Source organism: Dipodomys spectabilis, unplaced genomic scaffold, assembly GCF_019054845.1.
Source record: "Dipodomys spectabilis isolate Male_0828 unplaced genomic scaffold, ASM1905484v1 ptg000095l, whole genome shotgun sequence".
Lineage (NCBI taxonomy): Eukaryota > Metazoa > Chordata > Mammalia > Rodentia > Heteromyidae > Dipodomys > Dipodomys spectabilis.
In genome coordinates, this window is record NW_024870772.1 from 48,215,088 (window position 1) to 48,242,214 (window position 27,127).

The window sequence follows — 27,127 nt, forward strand, 5'->3', positions numbered from 1 at the left end:
TCCCCTCCCGGGCGGCGGCGCAGAGGACAGCGGCCAGTCGCTTTGGGTTCGTCTCGCTGCGGCCTGAGCGCATCCTACGTTGCCAGGAGAACAGGAGGCTCGCAGTCCTCGCTCTGATACACCCCACACTCCCACGTGAGCTTGTAACAAGCGCGGGGGGGGGGGGGGCTGCACGGCGGTAACCGCGGCCCTTCCCCAGAACACAGTCGTGTAAGTTATGTTGTAAAGTGAGTTTGTATTAATTTTATTTTTATAAGTCTCTTGTAAATAAAATGTTTTATAACACTAGCTCGTGTCCTCCACTTGAATTTGGGTGAGTGAACGTGTGTGAATGTGTCAGTGTGAGTGTGTGCTGGGCACAAGGCTTGACCTCAGGGCCCACACTCTCCCCAGGCATTTTTGCACAGGGCCAGCAACGCCATCCGTGCCCTAGCTCTGAACAGCTGACTGCTGTGTGTGATGATCCTCCCCACCCTCCTCTCTGGTTGGAATGTGGGATGGCTCTGAACAGCTCACTGCTGTGTGTGATGATCCTCCCCACCCTCCTCTCTGGTTGGAATGTGGGATGGCTCTGAACAGCTCACTGCTGTGTGTGATGGTCCTCCCCTCCCTCCTCTCTGACTGGAGTGTGGGATGGCTCTGAACAGCTCACTGCTGTGTGTGATGGTCCTCCCCTCCCTCCTCTCTGACTGGAGTGTGGGGGTGGTGGCTGTAACTCCAGCCACCGGTCTGTACCATCAGACCCCATGCTGTCTGTCACACAGATCCATACCAGTAGGGGAAAATCTGCGAGCTCAGGCTGCAGAATCCAGGGCTGCTCTACAGATGTGAGATTCAGTTTTCCCATAAACTTGTCCAGCTTCCACTAAAGCCATGCCACTCTACAACAATCTACAGTGCTCCCTCACCATGTGAGCATGTTCACCTCACCTTTGGTGACATTTGCCTTTCAGGAGACCTATTTTGGATTTGAGGACAGGAAACCACTCAGCAGATCATGTAACTTAAGGTGTCACTGACTGAGAGTCTAGGATTCTTTTCCATTGAGTCGTTTTCTGAGTGTGCACGCAATTGGGGTGGGTGCAGGCCTCCCCCTCCTACAGGGCCCCATCTGCTGGTGAAGTGGAGAAGGTGTCAGCTCTGACAGGCACCACGTTCAAGGCTGGGCTAGTAGTCCTGAGAAGGCTCTTGTCTGTTCCAAAGTATCTCTCTCCAGGTTTTTATTCATATTCTATTATGTGTATTAGCATTCAAGTTGAATATTCCTAATAAAATGAAATTAATAGCTCATTACTTAAAAGTATTGGTTTAGTAATTTTTTTCCTAACAACCTGTAATGCATTACCTTAAAGCTGTTATTATTTTTTTTTTCAGGAAGAATTGTTCCATGGATTTTTAATGCTTGAGTATCTCTCTAGGAAGTATCAAAGTTAACAAATGGCCATGGCTCCGACTGTAATAATTTACTAGGGACCTGGTACATGGCAGGTACTACACTGTTGCTGATAACAATTCCGATGATGATGATGATGAGGATGATGATGATGATGATATTTGGAGAATCCCAAAATCATGATGAACAGTGGGCTGAGAAATATTCCAATTATAGATGCTTTATTGACTTACATTTAATCTGTCCTGCGTGATGCATATTCTTATTGCTATGTTGGAATGAATTTTCTAACTCCATTTCTCTGAGACTTCTCACTAAGCAATGGTTTGAATCTTGTTTCACACAAAGGAAGAAATGAGATAAAATTTGCATTTATTTTTAATTAACTAGACAGCCTTTTCTGGGATGTTGTCAGTCAATTAGAAAGGAATTGGAACGCTTTTGGAGATAATATGACATTTTCTCCCCAGATTTGCTAAGTTTCCAGTCATTTGAGCCATCTTGTGGTTTGTGCCAGGGCACAAGGGGAATGGTATGTTGAAAGGGCAGACTTCCTTCTTAAGGCCCTTGCTTCAGGGATGTCACTGCTTTCCAGTTAGATACCAGTGGTGTAGACCACGTCACAGAGGTCCTGATCAACATGTACAAATAGACTTCCCTATAAGCTCTCAACACGATCCTTTAAGGCCAGAGAGATGCTCCTAATAAATCAGTCACCTTGCATGCAAGATGTGGTAGCTCATGTTGCTTCTTTTTCCCATACTGGACAGGTGGCATGGCCCGTATGCATGCGGCAAAGAATAAGTTGGGAGAACTCAGGTGACACCTTGGCTTATTTTTTTTAATTCAAATTCAAGTGGAAGCACTCACTAATGTATCCATTAGGTATAATTTGAGTTTATTTTTGTTTTGTTTTTGTGACGTTGCTATCAGTTTTTATATCCAGTTTTCTATGTCACCTGAAATTAAAGACATGTGCTATGGACAAATATCTTAGGATAACTCATTGAATAGTTTACTCTTCTATTGCAAAGCTTCACTGCTGTATATTTATCTAGTTTTCAGGTCTGTAAGGGCTTACTTCTGCCCTTGGTTCATGCTCCTTGCCTATTCTTGCACCTGTACTGTGTTCTCTTCATTGCTAGGATTTTACAACATGTTAAGGAAATTATTGCCTCCCCGCTACTGCACAACTCCTATCTTCAAAATTGGCTGAGATATTTTATTCTGTTTTGTCTTTTTTACGGCTTTGTTGTCCTTCATAGTAATCTCAGTTGGAATTTTACTGTTTCACTGAATATGTTAAAAAGCAACATCTGAGCTACATCAAATTCTTCCATTCATGACATAGTATATTGATATATTTGCTTATCTTTGATTGCTTTCCAAAATGTTATAATTTTATTTCACTCTTCTACTAGGTATTGTGTGCTTTTTTTCCTGCTTTAAATAATATCATTTCAGCAACATTTCAGCTACTCAGGAGGTTATATGAACAACATGGTTTGACACCAGTGGGGCAGATAAATCTGTCAGTCTACTTCCAATTCATTAGCAAAAAGCTGGAACTGGGGCTGTGGATCCAGTGGTAGGAGCACTGAGTTCAAGCTCTAGTACTGGCGAGAATAATAATAAACACATAAATAACTATGAATATATTTTCAATTAATTGTTCCTGGGTTTTGACATCACTTTCTGCAAGTTTACAGAAATTTCTCTTATTGTGTCTAAAACCTGACTATGAAGTATTTGGGGTTTGCTTGTAGAAAATCTTATTTTCTTTTTTCTTTTTCTTTTTTTGGTTGGTTGTGGAGGCTTGAACTCTGGGCCTGCGTGCTGTCCTTGAGCTCTTCAGCTAAAGGCTAGCACTCTACCACTTGAGCTATAGCACCACTTCTGGTTTTCTGGTGGTTTATTGGAGATAAAAGTCTCACAGAAACAAACAAGAAGGAAACATTCAGAGTTCGGCAGACACCGCTCCATGTGTCCTTTCAAGAACTCCTATTTTTTTAAAAAAAAAAGTCTTTGGAGATTTGGTGGACCATAAGCACAAAAGACATTAAAGATGTTATGCTGTGGGAATCTGTTTCTTGGATATGCTAGGCAAAATGCAGCTTCTTTACAGGAGGCTATGTCCACGTTAATTCTCAGGATGAAGCCTGGCCCATCATGGTTAGCTATGGAGGGCAGGATGGCAAGGGGAGAGCAGGAGGGACCAGAGAATGTCCTGGACGCAGGCTGAGTAATCATATGCCAAGTCAGCAAGCTGGCAGGAGATCTGTGATAGTTATGACTGAGGAAGAAGAGGGGTGGGGTGGAGGAGAAGTGAGAAATGGTAGTTGTGCCCCAGTATTTGGAAGCTTACTGTGTGAAAGAGCAACATGGGGTTTTGCCCCAGGGAAAGGCCTACCACACATGGGAGGCCGCGGGAAAGAACTTGTGATTCAATACAGGAATTTGTCCCGGGATAATGTAGATTGTCTCTGGCCCTAACGAGCTCAAATAGAAGGAGACAGTCATGATTTTATCTTCACTATTCTAAGCGAATACCTATTGAGGGCTATGTGCAGGCCTCCTTTCATGTGATTGCCCAGACCAATCTGTTATGCAGAAGGAAATGAAGGCTCAGCAAAATGAAGCATGCAACCAGTATTTGGTGGAGCTGGGATTCAGCAGTAAAGTAGGCTTTCCAGTGAAATGGCCATGAAAGAGTCTTGCTTTAAGCTCCCTGCGATTCAGCATGCTCATCTAAAGATGATACCGTGGGCATCTGTAGAGTCTCTGTGTCCAGTGCTGGGTCCTGACCACAGTCTGGATTTCTTCTGGATCCACTCCTTCTTAATCCCTCACCCAAGTGGCTATCGTGAAGCTGACTCCATCTTGTTTTGAGGGTGGCTGGCAACCACAACTCCACCATTTGATGTACAGCATGCACACTGGTAGCAGTGATGGGTTGGCTCAGAAATGGTCACGTGGTCCCTGTCAGAAAGGAAAAACTGAGACTGGCTATGGGCATTTTCTGGCTATTAGTATTCCTGATGAAGGGGACCTGAAAGCTGGGGTGGTCCACACTGTGGGACATGAAATCAACCAAATCCACAGAAAGCAAGCTGAGCCATGGCTCTGGGAATGGCCATTGAACCCCGAATCAAGTAACAACGGAAGTCTGAAGTCCTTGTGTATCTCTCAGTCACACAACGTGTTTGCAAATTGTTGTTCTGGTTCCTCCTGAGTCTCCGTCTCTTCTTCAACCTTCCTTTTTCTCTTCTTCAGCCATTGATAGCAGGACTTTTCTGTTACTTAATTCTGCTTATTGGTAAAATGGGGTTCTTATGGTATCAAGTGATATAATCTACCATAAAGAAAGCATGTAATAAATGTTAGCCATTGTAGTTATTATCAGCGGTACTGTAATTATTGGGGAGGTGACCTTTTCTTTTCTTTTCTTTTTTAGAAGTATAACTATGGGAGAACAAAGATTAGAACACTACAAGCTAAAGAAGAAGGTATAAAGGCTAAGAATGAGAAAAGAAATCAGTGATGATTTCCAAAGCTGTTTGGCAGGAGGCAAAGCTCTGCAAAGCAGAAAATGATGCAGTGATACAAAATTCTTTGCTTTGCAACCCCAGAGAGTGACTGGGGAGTTTTACAGTTACATCAGCTCTAAAATCCAAAACCTTTCATAGGTCTAATTACCATTTTTATGGTAATTTTAATACTGCCTGAACAAATAAACCAAGTCATTTGTTTATATCAAATGCTTGCAATGACTTTAGAAAGTGTATTTTGTGTTTCAAAGATTTCTTCATTATTGAAAAAGCATTAAGAACAAACAAATGGATGAGCTAAGTTCTTGGCAGCTGTAAAGACATAATGATTCTTTTTTTTCTTTCATAAATTACTTACAAGCCTAACTACTATGGTTTTAAAATGTTTGGTGAGTATTAGAATTCTTTCCAAAAAATATTTTCAATGTGGTAAAAAAATCATAATTGCTCCTCTGGACTTTTAGCAAATTCAACACCACATATAAAAAGGAGCTATCAACTTGATCCTGCAGTTGAAGGAGCTCAGCTCACTTCGCAAGGGGTTGATGCTGATCCTGAGCATGGAGAGGGGGTTGTGTCAGCCATATACAGGAGGGGTTGTGTCAGTCAGATGAGAGATGTGTCAGTCATATTGTGGAGGGGGTTGTGTCATCCATGTACAGGAAGGGGTTGTGTCAGTCGTATATGGGCCAAAATACTCATGGACCTCATGCATTTTTATTAATGATGGCTGGAGACGTCTAGATGCATATCAAATAATACAGTACATTGTTTTCTGACCACAAATATAAAAAACTCTGGTTTCTGGTAGATCTGAAACCAAAGAGAAAAGGAGAAGGCAAGTGAATGTTCTGTCACCTGACATGTTTCATTCAAATGTGGGGAGAACCGTCAGAGGTGTGCTGAGCTGGTTGTGTGAGTGCGTGTGCTTGCGTGTGCATGGTAGTATTCTTGAGTCAGGTTCCTATTTGTGAAGTTGCCTTGCATTTTCCGTATGCCTCATTGCACAAGGCTTCTGCTTTTGGAAAGCAGAGGAGGAGGAGGGTTTTTGCCCTACTGGCCTCAGCGAGCACTGCCCATGATGCTGTGGCCTCACTCCCCATGGCTGAGGGTGGCGCCAGCTGAGTAGAGTCATGGGAAACGGCTGGGCTTCGGGGCGCAGGGCGGGAAGGAGGCCCAAGGCTGGGGCTTGCGCCTGGGAAGAGAAGCGGGCTCTGGCAAGGACTTTCCAGTCCATCATCAACTTGTGCCTATGGAGCACCCTGTGCTCCGGCCCGGCCCTCCACGCACCAGCCCTCCACCCACCAGCCCTCCACACCCACAGCCTTCCAAGTGCACGGTCCTCCAAGCCTGGCCCTCATGTACCATGTACCCCTCCACACGCCCACGCTCCTGGCCTGGTCTTCCACGCACGCATGGCCCTCCACGCGCCCCTCACTCCAGGCCCAGCCCTCCACACACGCGCCCGGCCCTTCAAGCACACATGGCCCTCCACATGCATGGCCCTCCACGTGACCCTCGCTCCAGGAGTAGTAGTCATGTATTTTCTGTATACATCATTGCTCACACCTGGCCCTCTGCGCACACGGCCCTCTGTGTGCACATGCCCGGCCCTCCATGTACTGCCAAGCCCTCCACATACTGCCCAGCCCTCCTCGCGCACGCCCAACCCTCCATGTGCAAGTTCCCAGCCCTCCACGCACGTGTCCGTGCCTCCTGGATGCACTCCTCCACCCTGACACACCCAGCTTGCCCGCACCTTGCAGGACGCTCGACAGCACTGCCTCCGTGTGGCCTGCCAGCAACTCCGCCCTGGTGGTGGCCGCCAGTGACAGGTAGTTGGACAAATTCCTGCGCATGTCCTTGCTGCTGCCATGCAGGAATTTCACGGCTACCGGAATGGCCACGGCCATGACGGGGGGCCGGTTGTAATTCTGGGGAGACACAAGCCAGCCACTCATAAATGAGTCATGGCTCATCCATCCATCCATCCACCCACCCATCCATCCACCTAGCCATCCACCCACCCATCTATCCATCCATCCATCCATCTGTCTGTCCATCCATCCATCCTTCCATCCATCCATCCATTCACCCATCTGCCCATCATCTGTCTGTCCATCCATCCATCTGTCTATGCATCTATCCATCCATCCATCCATTCACCCACCCACCCACCCACCCACCCATCCATCCATTCATCCATTTGTCCATCCGTCCATCCTTCCATCCATCCATCCGTCCTTCCGTCCTCCCGTCCATCCATCCATCTATCCATCCATCCATCCATCTATCCATCCATCCGTCCATCTGTCCATCCATCCATCCACCCGTCCATCCATCCATCCATTCGTCCATCCATCCATCCACTCATCCATCCACCCATCTGTCCATCCGTCTGCCCATCCATCCATCCATCCGTCAGGCCATCCTTCCATCCATCCATCCATCCATCCACCCATCTGTCTACCCGTCTGTCCATCCACCCATCCATTCATCCATCCTTCTGTCCATCATTCATCTGTCCATCCATCCATCCATCTATCCATCCATCCATCAGTCCATCCGTTCGTCCATCCATCCATCCACCTATAAAGTATTTACTGAGCTAGGCTCCTAGAGTAGAGTTATGATAATACAGGTATAGGGTTATGGTGGGTCAAATTGCATAACATCAATGAAAAAGAAGTGCACCTCTCTGCCTCTCTGGTGGTAACTGTCATGGCACCTCGTGTGGGGGAGGGGAGCAGGGGAAAAGCAGGCCCTGGATTCTCATCTGAACCCTTTCCCATCCTGCTGTGTTCATGGGGTCCCCACTAGCCAGCCTTCACCTGTACAGAATGTCACCATCTTTCCCAGACATGCTGGATAGGCCCAGTGCTAGAGGCTCATGCAGGGAACCCTAGATGCTCAGGAAGTGGGGGGTCAGGAGGGTCACAGGGCTGTCCTCCCCATCCTATCCCCAGTCAAAATGGTTCCAGAAACCCTGTCTCAACAGAAAAAGGTGGGCACCATGGTATATGTCTATAAACCAAGTGACACCCAAGCATAAATGAGAGATCACAGTTCCAGACACCCCCTTCCCCCCCCCCCCCCCCCCAGGAGAAAAAGTATGACTACCTTAAAAGGAACCAAGCATAGAAAATAGAGCCTGAGTTAAAACCCAGTACTGCAAATGAAGTATGTAAATAGATAGATAATGGACAGATGGATGATAGATGATAGATAGATGGAATGATTGATAGATGATGGATGGATGGATAAATATAGACTGACCACTCTCTGATAAGTAGATCTCACAGCCTGACTGTGCTGCAGGAAGACTTTCTAGGATTTTGAGTGTACTGACCATGTTTCAAAGAAGTCTGGGTTAAGGATCACCATCTAAACACAAGCCTACACATCGGCAACCAGCATCCTGGTTCAATCCACAGCAAGTAACACATTGAAGGGAGACCTGGGCAGGTGGGGAGATATTAGGAGGAGCTGTCACTCCCTTTCCTTTGGTGGAAGGTTGCTGGGTTTCTATTGACACATGGCTAGAGATAGCATTTCCCAACCCTCTTTGCAACTGGGTGTTGCCAAGTACAGCTTCAGACAATGGGATAGAAATGTGTGTGTATGTGTGTGTGCGTGTGCATGTGCGCATGTATCACATTAGGACTTGAACTCAGGGCCTTTTACTCTCTTTTGGAATCTGAGCTCATGGATGGTGCTCTACTCCTTGAGCTGAGACCCTAGTCCAGGATTTTTGCTGGTTTGAAGATAGAGTTTCTCAGACTGTTTTTTTTTTTTTGTGGGGGGGGGGGGAGAGGGGGGTTTGGGTTGCTTTTGAAGCACAATTCTCCACATCTCAGCCTCCTGAGTAGCAAGGATTACAGGCATGCACCACCTGTGCCTGGCTTGTATGTTCAGCTTCTCTGTTGTCATTATTATGGAGGGACTGGAGCCTGAGTCTTGTTCTCTCTTGAATGCTGCCTGGGACAGAAGGTAGAAAACTGAGCAATTATCTAGACCATAAGTGAGAGAAACCAGGCATTGTTTGATGTGCGCAGAGAAGACAGAGAAGGAGCCTGGGTTTGTGACACCACGGAGTCACCATACCACCCCTGGACTGCTATCCTGAGTTGTTTGATGAGAGATGAGGTAAATTCTATGTTGTTTAATTCGTTTCTATACTGATATCTTTGTCATCTGAGTCTGTATCTTGACACTGCAAGGCCTGGGCCACCTCTTCTGTTGTTGTTGTTGTTCCTCCTCCTCCTCCTCCTCCTCCTTCTTCTTCTTCTTATTTTCTTCTTTTTTATTGGTCGTGGGGCTTGAACTCTGGGCCTGGACACTGTCCCTGAGCTCTTCAGCTCAAGGCTTGTGCTCTACCACTTGAGCCACAGCTCCACTTCTGGTTTTCTGGTGGTTTATTGTAGATAAGAGTCTCACTGACGGGGCTGGGAAGGTGGCTCAGTGGTAGAGCGCTTGCCTTGCATGCATGAGGCCCTGGGTTCGATTCCTCAGCACCACATAAGCAAAAAGAAAAAAGCCGGAAGTGGCGCTGTGGCTCAAGTGGTAGAGCACTAGCCTTGAGCTGAAGAGCTGAGGGACAGCGCCCAGGCCCAGAGTTCAGGCCCCATGACCGGACCCCCGCTCCCCCCCCAAAAAAAAGAGTCTCACTGACTTTTCTGCCCAGGCTGGCTTTGAACCGTGATCCTCAGATCTCAGCCTCCTGAGTAGCTAGGATGACAGGCGTGAGCCACAGATGCCTAGCCCACTTCTGTTCTTAAAGTTTCTCCTGGAGCTTAAAGAGAAAGCTAAATCTGGGCTAGAAAAGTGGCTCAGTGGTAGAGTGCTTGCCTTGCAAGCATGAGGCCCTGCGTTACCACATAAACAGAAAAAGCTGGAAGTGGCGCTGTGGCTCAAGTGGTAGAGTGCTAGCCTTGAGCTGAAGAGCTGAGGGACAGCGCCCAGGCCCACAGTTCAAGCCCCACAACAGACAAAAAAACAAAAAAAGAGAGAGAGAAAGCTAAATCTGTAGATGGTAGGAAATAGAGGATTTCACCTTTCCCAAACCAAGTCTTACAGATCGTCAGTGGCATACAGGTCTCTCGGCAGTATGATGTCATCTTGGAAGTGGTGACAATTGGGACAAGTAGCTATTTACATGGGAGAAAACTGTGTATTCACTATTATACCAGGCATAGCAGCAATCAGCACCAGATACACAGAATATCTAAAGATGAGAAAAGAAAATTGAGGCAGAAAAGAAAGCACACAGAATATACTGATGGCCGCAGGCCTACCTGGAGGCCAAGATATCTTCAAACTGAACTCAAAAATATTAACAATAAAGAGAGAGAAGAGCTGGGAATGTGGCTTAGTGGTAGAGTGCTTGCCTAGCATGCATGAGGCCCTGGATTCAATTCCACAGTTCCACATAAACAGAAAAAGCCAGAAGTGGTGCAGTGGCTCAAATGGTAGAGTTTTAGCCTTGAGCAAAAAGAAGCTCAGGGACAGTGCCCAGGCCATGAGTTCAAGGCCCAGGACTAGCAAAAAAAAAATCACTGTTTAGCTGGGTGCTGGTGGCTCACACCTGCAATCTTAGCTACTCAGGAGGCTGAGATCTGAGGATGGGGTGGGAAAGTCCATGAGACTCTTATTTCCAATTAACCACCAGAAAACCAGTGGTGGTGCTGTGGCTGAAGTGGTAGAGCGCTATCCTTGAGTTGAAGAGCTCAGGAACAGTGCCCAGGCCCAGTAGTTCAAGCTCTACCACTGACAAAAAGAAAAAGAAAAAAAGAGAAAGTTATAGAATAGATTAAAGGAAGAATTTCTAGTCATCAAGTGGCAGCATTTAAAAGTAAAAGGATAACTCCCACTGTGAAAGAAGACATTTGCAATACTCTTATCCAACAAGTCTCACATACCTAGAATATATAAGAAAATCTTCAGATCTTTGAGAAACAGGAAACAACCAAATAGAAAATTAGACAGACATTTTACAAATGAAGATACCCAAACAGTCTAACAGCATGACAAAATCGCTGTTTCTTTAGATGCTAATTTTGGTCTAGGTCCTAATGATGAAGTTTTGTTAACTGAAAATTAATTCAGACATGGGCTAACCATTTTTTCTTAGCTATCTTATGTCATAGGAAAGAGTTGAAATTCAGCTTCAAGTAGACTCAAAAGTTAGCATAAATACAGTAAACTATATGCAAGTGTCACCATCTTTGTTTCAGAATTTTCTGAATGTGAATGGCACACTGTAGTGGGTTCAATATGGAAGCCAGCTCATTCACACAATTCTCAGAGATTCTCACCAAAGAACTCCAGGTGTGTCCGATCTATTCTGGCTCTTTTGCCAAGGACGGCTTGAAGGTAGAGAGGTGATGTATGCCTTCCATCAGGAGAACCGACCCCCTTGCACACTTGTAGCTTGTTGAACAACAATGGTATTGGCATTGAAGCTGTGAAAGATCAGTCAACGGAAATCACCATTTCCAGACCTGGATGATTTTAAGCTTTGGGGTCAACGTTACTTGCCAGTAACAACATTGAAACCAGCCTATCTTAACCAGTCTGATCTCTTCTTTACAACAACTGTAGGTGCTCTGGAGAAAAATAGTGACCAGCTAGTCAAGTCTATTTCTGGTTCCAGTTGAAATGTATGTCCTCACCCCAGATGACTAACGCCATCCTGTAAGCAAACAAACCCGAATTTTCTGTTTCCCTCCCACATGAGTCTTGGACCTCTCTCAAAGAAAGAAAAGATCAAGAAAAGAGCAATTAGTTCACACAATCACTAAGGAATGGCCACCAGAGCCTCTTGGGCCCAGTGTCTAGACAGTTCCTCGGGCATCAAGAAGTCATGGGCTCTGCTATGACCAACAGGATGTGAGTAAGGCACGAGGAAGCCAAGATGCCGCCGGACAGCAGGTCCTGGGGAACCAGCAAGTAACAAACAACCCCCTCTCAGTACCCGAGCCCTCGTTCAAAGGCAGCGAATATAACAGATCTCAGGCCCATAGAATTATTTCTATCTCCCAAATGATTTGGATCACAGATATGGCACACGGTCAGAGAAAGTCTGGCGGCACTGGTCCTGCAACTGCACCATGTACGCAGCAACTGGCAGTGTTGGAAGCCCTGGCACGTATTCGAGCTTCGGCGTGAGTGTACAGTGCTGGAGAGGAGACTGAGTGTGGGTGCTTGTAGGGTCAGCTATCTACTGCTGGAGAGGTAAAACAAAAGGGCTTTGTTCTACGGTTGCCAATGATTATATTTCTTAACTGGATGAACACCAGCCTGAGCTTTTGAGAGAAGATTTTTTCTTCTTTCGAAATTGCACTTTGGGACTATTTCCCAGCATTTTAAGATCGGAAGGAAACAAGCTAGAGTAGAAGAGACCACTATGTACAATGTCACCAATTGAAAAGTGTGCTGTTTTTCAGGTCTGACATTCAACTAAAGAGCTGTAGGAAATGATCGAGCTTGAGAAAAATTCAATTATTAAAACACTCCTTCTAGCATTGTCACACTTATTTTGGAATTACCTATAAAGTGCCAGGTTCCTTGCAGTCTGGCTAAATAGAAAAATCTATTGACACAGTTTTCCAGGGGGCATTGTGACAGATGCTAAGATTCAGACCTCAGGGGCGGTGGCTTGCCCCAGTTCTCTTCCCTTCCAGGCCTCTGTCTAATGCTGGGATCAGATCCTGGGCCCCACTCTGGAGAGCAGTGTAGCTTTACCAAAGCCAGGGGCATTATTTCTCCAAAGCCCATTCATTTGTTCTGTAATTCAGTAAACATGATTTGAGCACCGGCTCTGCACTGGGTGCTATTTTAGGTGCTGAGATCACTTCCATGAATAAACCAAGCTTATAACTTGGGCTAGGGTAGAGCTAGATGATCAGACAATGGCTCCAATAAATAATGGATGAACTTAATTGTCCTGGGAAAGTGTTGGGTACAGCTGATGACCCTAGCAACCACAGTTAATAATGTTCAGGCAGCACTTGCTATATGACTGTGCTTTGACTCCTCACCACAAAATCATTTTGGCAAGGATGGGCTCATACAAGCTCCTAACAAGCTGCTCCTATTGCCTGCATCTTGCATACAAGGAAACTGAGGTCACAGAAGGATGGATTTGGCCAAGATTATACTAGGGTGACTTGTAGAGCTGAGATTGCCTAATCTTAACTAATCTGAGATTATCAATAGAATCTCAACATTATCAATTAGCAATCTGATTGAGATAGCCAGTCCTTCTTCTGTATGCCTGGTTGTCCTGCTGTGACTGAATGAGGACTCAGCAGGACCGGCAAGTGGACACCGGACTTCTCTAAAAAGAGGGAAACACATGTGGTCTGGTTTAGGAATTATTCCTTGTGCCCTGTCCCTGGGCAGCCCCTCTGATGATGTCTCTCTTTGTATAAGCATCAGCAGAAGGGCAGGGAGGGGAGAAGAGATGACATGGCCACAGCTCTGGTCAGTCAGTCTGGTAGGCCCTGGCTGCAGGAATGGCTGGAACTGGCTCTCATAGCGTCCAGTGGCTGCTGGCCGACCTGCCAGTTCTCCAGAATGTCACTCTAGCACACCATCCAAGCAACAAGAGCAGCATCCCCAGTGTACTTCTCAGTCTCCATTGACCCTCACCACCAGGTGTGTTCATCTTGGAAGGCCCAGTGCCTTGGGAGGGGCAAGGTGGAGTGGGGGAGGAAGGGAGGAGAGGGGAGCAGGGATCTTCTTTTTCAGGATTTTTCCAGGAGATGGCAGTGGACAATGGAAACCTAGCTCAGTGGAAGCTCTAAACCCCACACAAACAGTAGCTTCATTTAGGTACTTGTCCACACATGGAGATTGCTCATGTAGTAAGGGGCCTCTGAGTGTGCATTCATCAATTACCAGTACTGGATTTCTGTGGATTGATGTCCTGAATGGGACTTACTGAATCTTCCCTCCCTCCTTCCCTCTTTCTCCCCTCCTCCCCCTACCCCCCACCCCATTCCTTCCCTTCCTTCCTTCCTTCTTCTCATGTACCTGTACTAGGACTTGAGCTTTGGGCCTTGTGCTCTAGCTCAATTTTTTGACTCACTACTGGTACTCTACCACTTGAGCCACACCTCCACTCTTCCTTTTTGGTGGTTAATTGGAGACAAGAGTCTAACAGATTTTCCTTCCCAGGATGGCTGTGAACTGCAATCCGCAGATCTCAGTCTCCTGAGTAGCTAGGATTACAGGTGTGTGCCACCAACATCCAGGTTACAGTGAGACAATTGTAAGTGTGCTTCTCTCCCAAAATGTCCCAACTTCTAAGAGAAAGACCGGGTTTGTCCCGAGCCAGGCATCGCGCCCCAGCAGAGGAGGGAGAGGCAGGGCAGAGGAACTTGTTTTCACCGTATCTCTAGCTTCATCTCCATTCCTTCCTTGGACCCCACTGAGGGGAAAGGTTTCCTCACATGCATTTCCTCTTTAGGATCTGGCATATGTTGCTTTTATCAGCTGCTTCTATGTGTACACCTTACGAACCACATGGGAGTTTTGCAGTGGTGTTACCTGAATTCCTTACAGCATGTCTTGTCTAGAACTGGGGGCTTGATAGAACCTTCTCAGTGTATTACTTAGCAGCCTTCTGGCTTAGTAATGGTGTGTGTGTGTGTGTGTGTGTGTGTGTGTGTGTGTGTGTGTGTGTGTGTGTGTGTGTGTGTGTGTGTGTGTGTGTGTGTGTGTGTGTGTGTGTGTGTGTGTGTGTGTGTGTGTGTGTGTGTGTGTGTGTGTGCGTGCGCTATTGGGGATTGAGTGCAGGGCCTCACACTTGTTCTCCACTGCACTCATACCCTCAGTTCCGTTCCTAGCTTGTTTTTCAGACAGCATCTCATGCTTTTGCTTGGGTTGGCATCAAACCATGACTCTCTATCTCTGCCTCTGAGGTGCCAGCTATACACTGCCAGACTTGGTTTGGTTGAGATGGGATCTTCCACACTTTTGCTGGGGCTGGTTCAGAAGCGCACTCCTCCCACCTCTACTGAGCAGCTGGGATTGCGAGCGTGCTGCTGGGCCTGGCCAGTGGTGTGGTCACACAGTGTCTAAGTGGCCCTGGGATACAGGGTCTTGGCACAGAACCATCATGTGCTTCCACATGCTGCTGGCTCGGCATCCAGCTGCTAGAACACGAGCACCCACCTACCTGCAGAATGCAGCTCATGATGTCCGATGCGATTTTGGCATGAGGTGTGTCTTCGTCTTTCCCGTAGGGTCTCAGGCTGTGTTCCAGGCAGGCGTCCCAGAGCCCCACCAGGGCCTTGGCGTGCTTCTCAATGGACTCTGTCTCTCTGATGGCTGTTGTTATTCTTGTGATACAGACTTCAACCACAGCCTGGTCATTGTTACTGGTTTGGTAATCCTATTTGGAAAGGACACCTTCATGTTAAGTCATAGTCTACAAAGTCATCCTTCAAAGGAGGGTACACTAGCTCTGTCACTGAGAAAATGGAAGCCATGCTGGGTGCTGAGGGGTGGGGGTGAGGTTATAAAGCCGGACATCATACATATCTTTCCCCCCTGAGACGTGCAGATGAGCAAGTTTGCCAAAATACCACAGGGTCCTACAGCACCCACCAAGGAGGACAGCGAGAGCCCAGAGGAGCTTCATTAGTCATTTGCAAGTGACTTTAATCTTCAGGCTATGTGACTGTCAGTAACAGTTATGAAAAAGAAAGAATTCAAGCAATTTTTCATTTCTCCTCATGAGCTGCCTCTCTCTTTCAGGATACACATGATACAGTGAATGGACAGTACATGCCTTGAACAATTCCCTCCTGCATCGTGGATTCATTGTACTCTAGATTCATCTAAAGAAGAAGTTTCTGAGGTGAAGGGCAGGGATATTTTCAAGACTCATAGCATGACTTTCCAGAAAGTTTGGGGGGATAAAAGTCATTTACCCTCGGTCAGCAGGGTGAAGACCAAGTTAGTTCCCCGTGCCTTTGTAAGATCAAAGTATTTTAAGTTTGGTTTATTTTTGTAATTTAATCACTGAAAAACAGTATCTCATTGCTGCTTATCTTAGGAATTTCCTTGATCCAAAGAGAGGCTAGATATTTTCACATCTTTTTGTCATTTGTGTTTTCTTCTTTGAAAATTGTGTACTGTGTCATGTCTTTTTTTTTTTTTTTAACCTTAGATGACTTTATTTTGGTTCCCCTGGTGCACTATGTTTTTCTATCAAGGGTATTACGCCAGCATTTGGGTTGCAAATGTGTCTGCACATTTTATTATTTTTAGAGTGTTTTGTTACTACTTACTAATACACTAAGAATTTGGATAGTCATACCTTATCAATCATTTGATGTTTCATTGTTTTTCCTTTTTTAAATTAGAAATTTGTTTTTAATTTTTTTTGACTTCAAATACAGTGTATAGATATGGTACAAAAGTTCAAAAGATGTGAAAAAGAGTTTATACTGATGAATGAGAGTGCCAGGTAGTGTTCTGAAATGGCACAGAGGTCATCTATGCATTCCCTTTTCTGTGATTTTATTTAAAAACATGTTGCTTTCTTTATTGAAAAGTATAATGAAAATCTAGCAAACCCCTCTTTTTTTCTAGGTGAATAAAAAAATCAACAAAATATTCCATTATTTGTCATTTTAGAAAGTCACCTTAACCAGTCAATATAGTGTTTTAATCTGTTTTTAGAGAAGTAAATTAAAATGTCTATTTTCTTCCAAGTAGCTACTGTGTTTTGCTGCTTACTACTATGTATTAGACATTTAATTTCCAGGGTTGGGGGGTCGATCTCAGCAATAGAGAATTTGCCTAGTAGGTGCATGGTTCTGGGTTCAAGTTCACACACACACACACACACACACACACACACACACACACACTCACAGAATAACTCATTTCCTAGATAATTGCTCTGTATACATGAAGTTCAGTTGCAAGGCTGTGTTTTCTGTTTGATCTGTTTGTCATTTCTTTTGTAATTATACTTTTGTCACTTTGTTTATTCAAGTCCTACAAAGTTTTTTTTCTTTTTCCTTTCTTTTTCTGTTCATTTTTTTTCTTTCTTTTCTTTTCTTTTTTCTTTTTGCCAATCATGAGGTCTGAACTCTGAGCCTGGGCGCTGTCTCTCAGCTCCTCAGCTCAACGCTAGCGCTCTACCACTTGAGTCACAGCACCACTTCTGGCTTTTTCTGCTTATGTGGTGCTAAGGAATCGAACCCAGGGCCTCATGCATGTTAGGCAAGCACTCTACCACTGAGCCACCTTCCCAGCCCCAACTTACAAAGTGTTTTGAGGTGCTTACTTTTGTATCTTGTCTTGTTTTGTTCTTGTTAACAAACACATTGTGGTTTACCCCTTTAAATTAGCTATTACTCATGTAGCAAATCCATTGTATTTTGTAAGCACTTGCTTAGCTCAAGTTTTCTTCCTTATGGTAAGTATCTAGATCACCTACTGGGTTTTCTAGGAGTTCTGTGGTTCTTGCTGCCTTTCTGAGGTGTGTGCATTTTACCTATCAAGGCTTATTTTGTTATCAAGAATTTCCTAAGCTTCCACATAAAAGTGATGATTCCAAGAACACTGATTTGGGCTGGGAATGTGGCTTAGTGGCTGAGTGCTTACCTAGCATGCATGAAGCCCTGGATTCAATTCCTCAGTACCACATACACAGAAAAAGCTGGAAGTGGTGCTGTGACTCAAGTGGTAGAGTGCTAGGCTTGAACACAGAGCGGCTCAGGGACAGAGCCCAGGCACTGAGCTCAAGCCCAGGAATGGCAAAGAATAAAAAAACAAAGACCAAAAAACCCCAAGAACACTGATTTCATCCTTTCCTTTTTGATGTAAAACTTTATGGCCAAACCAAGATAGTTCAGTAAATGTTATAAATCATATAGGACATGTCTCTTTCACTTTCCAAAGTTTACACATTTTGTTCAATTTCTTTAATAAGCATAATGTTGGCTTTTGTCATTGAGACAGATATTTGGTACTGTAAGTTATAGTATTAAAAAAGAACCCATGTATTCTCTTAGTTTTCTGATTCTGGTTTTATCTCAAGAATGAAAAGTAAATTTCATTAAAATGTCTTTTTAGAATCTATAGACAAATTACTCTTGTTCTTACCACTATTGTGACAAATTAGGGAAACAAGTTTCCTATGGTTAGTTAATTTGACACTCCCAGGAAATAGCTCTGTCCCTTCTCCATCATGGGAAACCCCAGGATCAAAGAGTGTCCACTCAGAAAGTCAGAAGCCAGCCAAGAGACCTGAGCTTGTCGCCGATGTTTCAGGCTTTTTCCCCCTTTGCAGAAGCAGAGGGTAGATAGACTCTTAATTCCTGGAGGCAGAGATTAAGAACAAGAAGAATGTGTAGAAAGTTTCAGGAACAAGCTTTCATCTGCTAAAAGGAGGCATACACTAAGCATTTGAACTTCCAAGAGAGGAAGAGCAGTGACTTTGCCAGAATATTTTTATGGAAAGCAGCAACAAGATTTGGGGTAGCTACAACAACTGCTGCTATTCTGTTGCTGTTACTACTAACAAGTGGCTTGTAGATCTGAAGGAAATGCCGACATGCTTAGCCGTTGCTCCGTGGGCGAGGCAGCGTGGGTGACAGACAGATGACCCCCTCTTTTGGCCTCCACCATTCTCCTGGTAAGTTGCCTCTGCTAGCTTCCCACCTGTGATTACTCGGGATAAATTCTGATGGACTAGCTTAGATTAGCAATCTTCGTCCCTCCCTCCCCTGGCAGGCAAGGCAGCAATCTGCCAATGCTAGTGAGTCTTGGTGAAGACCCCATCAAGAGGGGCCCTTTACCAAAAGAAAATTAAGGCAGAACAACAGTTCCATTTGCAATAGCCTCAAAAAAAATTCCTAGGAATCAACCTAACCAAAGATGTAAACAATCTTCATAGCGAAAACTATACAATTCCAATGAGAACACCAGGAAATGGAAAGACCTTCCATGTTCATGGACAGGTAGAATCAATATTGTGAAAATGGCCATGCTGCCAAAAATGATATACAAATTCAATGTACTCCCCATCAAAATCCCAATGACAGTTTTTACTGAGATAGAGAAAACAATCCAAAAATTCATATGGAACAACAAAAGACCTACAATAGCCAAAGCAATTCTAGGCAAAAACAAACAAACAAACAACAATGCAGGTGGTATCACAATACCAGATTTCAAAATCTACTACAGAGCCATAATAACAAAAACAGCTTGGTATTGTCACAAAAACAGACCTGAAGATCAATGGAACAGATTAGAAGACCCAGAAATAAAACCAGATATAAACAGCCATCTGATATTTGACAAAGAAACCAACAACATACAGTGGGAAAAAACATAGCCTCTTACAACTGATGGGAAAACTGGGTAGCCATATGCAGAAAACTAAAAGTGGATCCCTGCTTGTCACCACATACTAATATCAGTTCAAAGTGGATCAAAGACTTCAACATCACACCCAAAAATCTGAAACTGCTGCAAGAGAGAGTAGGAAAGACATGAGAACTTATGGGCACAGGCAGGAACTTCCTGAACAGAGTCTCAGGGGCACAGCAGACTGGAGAGAGACTCAACAAGTGAGACTACATCAAAATAAAAAGTTTCTGCACAGCTAAGAACATAGTTACTAAATTATAAACAGTCAATAGACTGGCAGAAGATCTTTACCAGCAATATATCAAACAAAGGCCTAATATTAAATATACACAAGGAGCTTAAGAAACTAACTTTCCCAAACCTAATAAACAAGCCACTAAATGGGCAAGGGAGCTAAGGAGAGACTCCTCAGAAGAAGAGGGAAGAATGGCAAAGGAACACCTGAAGAAATGCTCACCATCCCTAGACGTAAAGGAAATGCAAATCAAAATAACTCTGAGATTCCATTTCACCCCTGTTAGATTGGCTAAAATTGTGAATTGGGATGTGGGGGAAAAGGAACCCTACTGCACTGCTGGTGGGAACATAAACTAACACAACCACTCTGAACAGCAGTCTGGAGGTTCCTCAAAAAACTAAACACAGACCTTCCCTACAATCCAGACATACTACTTTTGGGCATCTACCTGACCATCATGAGCCAGGATATGATAAGGACACCTGCACACCCATGTTCGTTGCTGCACTGTTCACAATAGCCACAATATGGAAACACACAGATGCCGTAAAGATGAGTGGATCCAAACAATGTGGTACCTATATACAATGGAATTTTACACAGACATTAGAAAGAATAAAATAATGTCATTTTCAGGGAAGTGAATGGGCCTTGAACAAATCATGTTAACTGAGGTAAGCCAAGCTCTGAGAGATCCAAGGCATATCTCCCTGATATGTGGAAGTTACATCTAAAACGCACTGGGATATGAACAATTACACAGAATTCCAGATACTCACATACAATGAAACTAAAGAAGATTATCTTTGGAGAGAATCACAAAGGTGCAAGCACCTTTTCAGTTGTATATAAAATAATACACATACGGAGATGAACCCCAAAGATAGGGAAACAAAGGGCTTTTTTCTCCATTTTTTTCCATTTGTGGATGACCTTACATAAGGTGTATTCACAAACACATGGTAGGGGGCAGGGCAGGGAATTAGAGCAGAGACGGTGAAGAAGTACAGCAGTGGACCGCATGGCTGCACTGGCCATGAGGAGAGTGAACTATGCCAGCTGTGGGTGGAGGGAGGGAATAGGAGGGGGGAGGGATCAGATGACACTATGCAATAGACAATGTACTTACTAGCTGATGTATGTAAAGGCAACCCCACTATATTTCACCATTAAAACAACAATAAACTAAATGAGGTGGGGGAGGAACAAGAAAATGAAGGACAGAGAAAAAGTATCAAACCCCACTCCAGCGTCACCCGCATGAGCGCTGGCGCAGTGAGTATTTGCCACGAGGGCAGGTCCAAGCTCCTGCAGAGAAATTGGTTACTGGGGCCCAGGTCCTTAGGAGACATCCAGTAAGGAAATCTAATGTCCAGCCCCCCCCCCCCCAAGGTCATGGGCAGTGCTAATGGGAGGCGAGCCACAGGGGGCCTTGTGGGTCAACCTGAAAAGGGAGAGAAGAGGCTGCAGACAGCCTTACCTTAAGCTTAGTACATGTCAATTGGAAGTTACCATGTTTCCTTTGCTTCCATGGTTAGGGATAACCATTAGAAGGGAAAGTGAGCTAGGGGCCAGTGGCTTATGCCTGTCATCCCAGCTATGGAGGAGGCTGAGATCTGAGGATCAAGGTTTAAAGCCAGCCCAGGCAGGAAAGTCTGTGAGGCTCTTATTTCCACTAAACTACTCAGAAAAAGCCGAAAGTGACACTGTGGCTCAAGAGGTAGAGCAATAGCCTTGAGCACAGAGAGGCTTAGCCCCTGAGTTCAAGGCCTAGGACTAACAAAAAAAAAAAAAAAAAGGAGATGTGATAGAAATGAATGAAAGAGAAGCTGCACAGACTTGTTGCTGGGATGATCAGTGGGGGACCCCTGTTCACATGGGGTGATCACTGGGGATCTCTGTTCATACAGGGTGATCACTGGGGGTCCCTGTTCACACGGGGTGATGAGTGGGGGATCCCTGTTCACACGTGGTGATCACTGGGGGTCCCTGTTCACACGGGACAATCACTGGGGGAATCCCTGTTCACATGAGACAATCACTGGGGGATCCCTGTTCACATGGGGCAATCACTGGGGGAATCCCTGTTCACACAGGATGGTCATTGGGGATCCCTGTTCACATGGGGCAATCACTGGGGGATCCCTGTTCACACGGAGTATCACTGGGGGGTCCCCGTTCACATGGTACAATCACTGGGGGGTCCCTGTTCACACGGGACTGTAACTGGGGGATCCCTGTTCACATGGGGTGATCACTGGGGGGGTCCCTGTTCACACAGTCACTGGTAGATCCCTGTTCATATGGGACGATCACTGGGGGATCCCTGTTCACATGGGACGGTCACTTGAGGGGTCCCTGTTCACACGGGGTGATCACTGGAGGTCCCTGTTCACATTGACGGTCGCTGGGGGGGGCTCCCTGTTCACACGGGACAATCACTGGGGGATCCCTATTCACACGGGATGGTCATTGTTGGATCCCTGTTCACATGGAGCCATCACTGGGGGATCCTTGTTCATATGTGACAGTCACTAGAAGGGTCCCTGTTCACATGGGGTGATCACTAGGGGGTCCCTGTTCATAGGGGTTATCACTGGGGTCCATGTTTACATGGGACAGTCACTGGGGGGGGTCCCTGTTCACACGGGATGGTCACTGGGGGATTGCTGTTCACATATACGGTCACTGGGGGGGTCCCTATTCACACGGGACAGTCACTGGGGAATCCCTGTTCACACGGGACAGTCACTGGGGAATCCCTGTTCAGATGGACGGTCACTGGGGATCCCTGGGCAGCTCCCCCACGGCCGGCCGCCCGGTGAGCAGGCCTGCAGCCCACACAGCCCACAGACGCCGACAGCTCACCTGCCCTCAGTCCTGAGTTTGCCAGAGACAAAGCAGCCCGGGAGCCTGGAGGCTGTGGCCCGGAACTGCCGCAGGCCTCTGGTGGAGACAGTCCTCGGGACCCGGATGAGTCGTGTTAGCTTGAGCTGCTCTGCCATCTTTTCACTTGTGAAGATAAACATGGCCTATCCAGCCATGTTATTTCTAGAGAAGAGGGGTGTAATAACCAGGGGGCCCCAAGAATCAGCCTGGCCCCGAGGCCCGGCCTGCTGGAGAGGACGGCGCATCCAGAGGCTGACGTCACCGCCCCACAGGGCACACCGCCGGAAGGGCGTGCCATGCCGTCGAAAGGGGCGGGGCATGCCGCTGGAGGTGGGGCATGCCACAGAAAGGGGGCGGGGCCTGCTACTGGAGGGGGTGGGGATTCGAGCCTTACGTGACGAGCTGTCAGGAAGTGATTGGACAGTGAGCAGCTTGGGGGAGGAGCAAGAATGACAGTTGACAAAACCGTTAGGTCAATGAAACCCTCAGTCCTGGGGGAGGTGGATGGAGTGATGGAGAATAGAGAGTGGAGAGACGGAGTGGAGAGAGAGACAACAGGAAGGGAGAGCAGGCAAGAGGCGCCTACTAGAGCAGAGCAGGGCAGGCCTCCTCCGGAGGTCATTTGGGCCCTCCTCGGGAGGTTATGTAATAACCAGCGGGGCCCCGACAATCAGAGTGACCCGTGGCCCGGCACGCTGGAGGGGGCGGGACATGGAGAGGCTGACGTCACTGCTCCACGGGGCGGGGCGTGCCAATGGAGGGGAGGGACATGCCACCGGAGGGGCGGGCATGCCGCCGAAAAGGGGAGGGGCCTAGCCTATATGAGGGCTGTGCTTTCCAAGTCCTGAGGGGAGTCCTAAGGGGACTGGAGGAGACCGGAGTGCTGCAGGAGGGAGGGAGAGCGACAAGGGGAGGAGTAGGAGTGGAGGGAGAGATGGCAGGAGGGGAAAGCCTGCCGGAGCAGAGCAGGGCAGCCTGTGGAGGGCAGGGCAGGTCTCCTCGGGAGGTCGGAGGTCATTCGGGGCCTCCTCTAGAGAGGCCCGTGGAGAGGCCTCCCAGAGCAGAGCAGGGCAGGCCAGAGGAGAGTGGAGAGGCCTGCAGAGGAGGAGGAAGGGAAGAAAGGCAAAAGCCTTCCCTTTTGGAGGCTTGGAGCTTTGCAGCTTTGGAGGTCTGGGGCTGGAGGTCTGCAGACCGACAGACTAATTGGAGGTTTGCAGACCAACTAATAAAGGTCAGGGGATCAGGGCTGCCCATTGGAGGCTTGGAGGCTTGGTGGTCGAGGCTGCTCTTGGTTCTGGGTATCCAGCCCCGGACAAGGTAGTCACAGGCCCCCTTTCTGGTGTAAACAGTGCAAATAAATTTGTTAGCTTTAATCATGCCTCGATGGATTATCTTGCTGTTTAAAGGTCATAATTGGGCTGTTGGGAATGGTAGCATCACCCCGCAAAGTGGAAAAGTACTAGGAACGCTTGGTGAGTTGAGTCACCCTAAGCTGATGAATGTTCTGGAGAAGAAAGTGTGGACAGGCCATTGCTGTGAGAGGCGATACCTGGGAAGGGACGAACATTTGGGATATTGCTCAGTGGGGAAGCATCTGCCAGCAAGCCAGACGCTGTCAGGCTTCACAAGGAGCCACCAGGGCTGCCCAGATGCCCTGACACCAGCTCTCTACCAGAACGTGGAAGAGAGCCATGGAGCATGAACACAGTCACCAGTGCCAGGCTTAATGCTGGAGGAGGTTTAAGCCTGGAGGAGGTTTAAAATGGTCTGTTCACCCCTGTGATTAATAATGGGTGAGTTGGGGCTGGGAAGGTGGCTCAGTGGTAGAGTGTTTGCCTTGCATGCATGAGGCCCTGGGTTTGATTCCTCAGCATCACATAAGCAGAAAAAGCTGGAAGTGGTGCTATGGCTCAGGTGGTAGAGAGCTAGGCTTGAGCATAAGAGCTGAGGGACAGTGCCCAGGCCCAGAGTTCAAGCCCCATGACTGATAAAAAAAAATTGGGTGAGTTGAATAAAATGGGGGAACAGAGGGTGGAGGATGGAGCAAAGAAGAGGTAGACAACCTGAGAGACAACTCAGTCTGCATCACCAAGCCCTGGTAACCATACTGTTGGTGCCCAGGAGATGCTGTCCGGGTCTCACATTACTTGTGCAGCAGGAAGGCCCATCCTGCCTCCTGCATTATTCAGCCTCCAGCACACACTGCCCCAGATACTGATGTCCCGTGGATCTTGGCAGGCCAGCTTTGACCTCAAGTTTGTTACTGCCACTCACCACGTCATTTTAAGGGTGTAAATGAAACGCTCACCCACTCTATTTGTGAGACCGTCACTTGGGGCTGCCATCTCCAGAGTTCCGGTCCCCACAGGAAGGCACACGGTGGCACACCTGCCTGCTAGGCCAGCAACTCCCTGGATGTTTTTTCTGTTCATTTTTTCTTTTTTGCATTTTTATTAGCACCCATTAGTTGTAGAATGGAGCTTCATATTGATACATCTATATAACATACAAGGTACCTGTTACCTTCCCTCATTTTCTTACTCCCTTCCTAATACAATCTCAACAAATATAATATCTTTCCATTTTCACACATGTATGTAAAGCACATTGACCATCTTCTCCCTCCTTCACTCTCTTCATATACCCACACCCCTCACCAGCACCCCTACCCCACACAGGACCTGTCTTACAGTTCTGATCATTATTTGTAAAGTGTGTGCTAGTTGCTCAAGCGGGGTTTCACACCCTGGTATTTCACATGCGCTGTCATCATTTGATTCTCTTGTACATTCTCACTTTCTTATAGAAGAGTGGATTTATATTTACCTGGGTCCGAAAGTTAATGATCTCAATGATTACTGACCCATGCCTTAAGCACTTCTTCACAAAGCCTCTGGCATTGGGACAGTAGACTGAGGCTGTCCACATAGAACCAGATATCAGAGCCAGGAGAAAAGATTGCATCCTTTTGAGTGTCTGTCTTTGGGGGAGGTAAGTATCTGAGCCATCCAGAGCCATGTAAAACACAGTGCACATGGAACAAGTGCAGCACTGCTCTATGAAATCTATTGTTCCAGCAACTAGATGCTTCTTCTTAGACACCAACTGAACCACAGAGCAGTGAATGACTATCACTGGTACTCCCTCTCCCCTGGAACCATCACTTCCTCTCCACCCCGGGTGGTATCCAATCCTACATTACTTTAGAGATTTTGTCTATAAACTAGAGTACTTACTGGAGATGAGCTAATTATCTTAATCTGCTCCAAAGCTTCTGTCAGGCTGTCTTCGATCTCAGAGTCATCCAAGGAGAAGAGGTCCCCAGCTCGGGAGAGATCTTTTTGTCCCAAGACAAGTCTGAACAGTTGATGCATGATGAGGGATTTGATCAGTTGACTTTCTGAAGATCTGTGTGCTCAGTTATCAGGCGTTAGGAAGAGAAAACCATGTACCAGGAGGTAGATTTTATATTCCACAAGAAGCCATTTTCCTCCAGACTTTGAGGTTGTCTCAGCCGCTCTCTGGAAAGAGAAACAAATGACAGGCTTCAGCCACTGGCAGAACGGCATGTGTGCACAGGACGTGACCTTAGCTCCGCCAGAGGGGAAATGTGGACCGAGTGACAGATTCAGCTTGATGGTCTTTAGATGAGCTCTCGACTTATTTTTGGCTCAGGAAGTTCTGTCAGAAATGATTAGATCTCCCTGGAATTTAATTTTAACCTAAAAAAAGTGCAGCTCATACCTTGCACTTACTTCTTTATTTTCTCTTTTCTATTTCAAGGCAAACAAAAAGTGGACAAGAAACAAATAGGCCTGGCACATGCTAGCTGTCCCCTCTCCAGACTGCTGTGGAAATCAAAAAGAAGGCGAGGATCAAAGGAACGAGGGGACACAGGACTAGCTATTAGACTCCTGCCTGGTGTCTTTCAGGATCCTGAACACGGAGGCCATTCTTACCCTCCTCCCTAGATTCATTCTGCTATTTTGGCAATAGAAATTGGCACTTCCCTTAGTTCATACATGATCTCAAGCCTTACCATACTCCTACGTGCTCCTAATCAAGCAGCAACAAGCTCCAGGATTCTGCCACAGCCCTCAGGGTTAGGTGAACCTTGGGGTTGGGTAAAGCTCACACATGTTACAGTGGTATGATGCAGCCAAGCCATGCCTCTAGCCCTGTTTTTTGCTGGCTGCTTTCCGATAGGGGTCTTGCTTCCTACACAGGTGTGCACCTAACCCTTCCCTGCTGCCCAGGATGACTTTGAACCCTGATCTTCGGGTTTCAGCCTCCTGAGTAGCTGGGATTATAGAATGAGCTACAGAGCCTGGCTCCAGCACAGCAATGGTGGTCAGATCCCCAACAACTTTTGCCTGATGCCCTGAGAAACTCCTTCTCCTTACAAATGTCACTATCCTGAGGGTCACCTGAATGCAAACACATGCACACATGTACACACACTTGAGTATGCTTGAAACACACATGCGTGTACCCACGTGTACCTCCAGACTCAGGGGCTTCCCACTCTAAGATTTCTGCTCAAAGCTTCCCCGCCTCATGCTCCCACCAACCTTGTGTCAATAATTGTTAGTAATTATTAATTAATAATATATGTTATTGAAGAGGAAACAGCAAGTTCAGTGCCACATTGAGCCACAG

General features: G+C 46.5%; 1 protein-coding gene across 1 annotated transcript in view; it reads right to left on the reverse strand.

Annotated features, from left to right (window-relative positions):
* Positions 1–27,127, reverse strand: part of Veph1 (ventricular zone expressed PH domain containing 1) — a 118,179-nt gene that overhangs the window by 86,951 nt on the left and 4,101 nt on the right. The window contains exons 2-4 of the mRNA XM_042685563.1: positions 25,705–25,989; positions 15,125–15,340; positions 6,701–6,875 (exon numbers count right to left, since the gene is read on the reverse strand). Coding sequence (XP_042541497.1) covers positions 6,701–6,875; positions 15,125–15,340; positions 25,705–25,842 — 529 coding nt within the window. The 5' untranslated portion in view covers positions 25,843–25,989. The remainder of the gene's footprint in view (positions 1–6,700; positions 6,876–15,124; positions 15,341–25,704; positions 25,990–27,127) is intronic.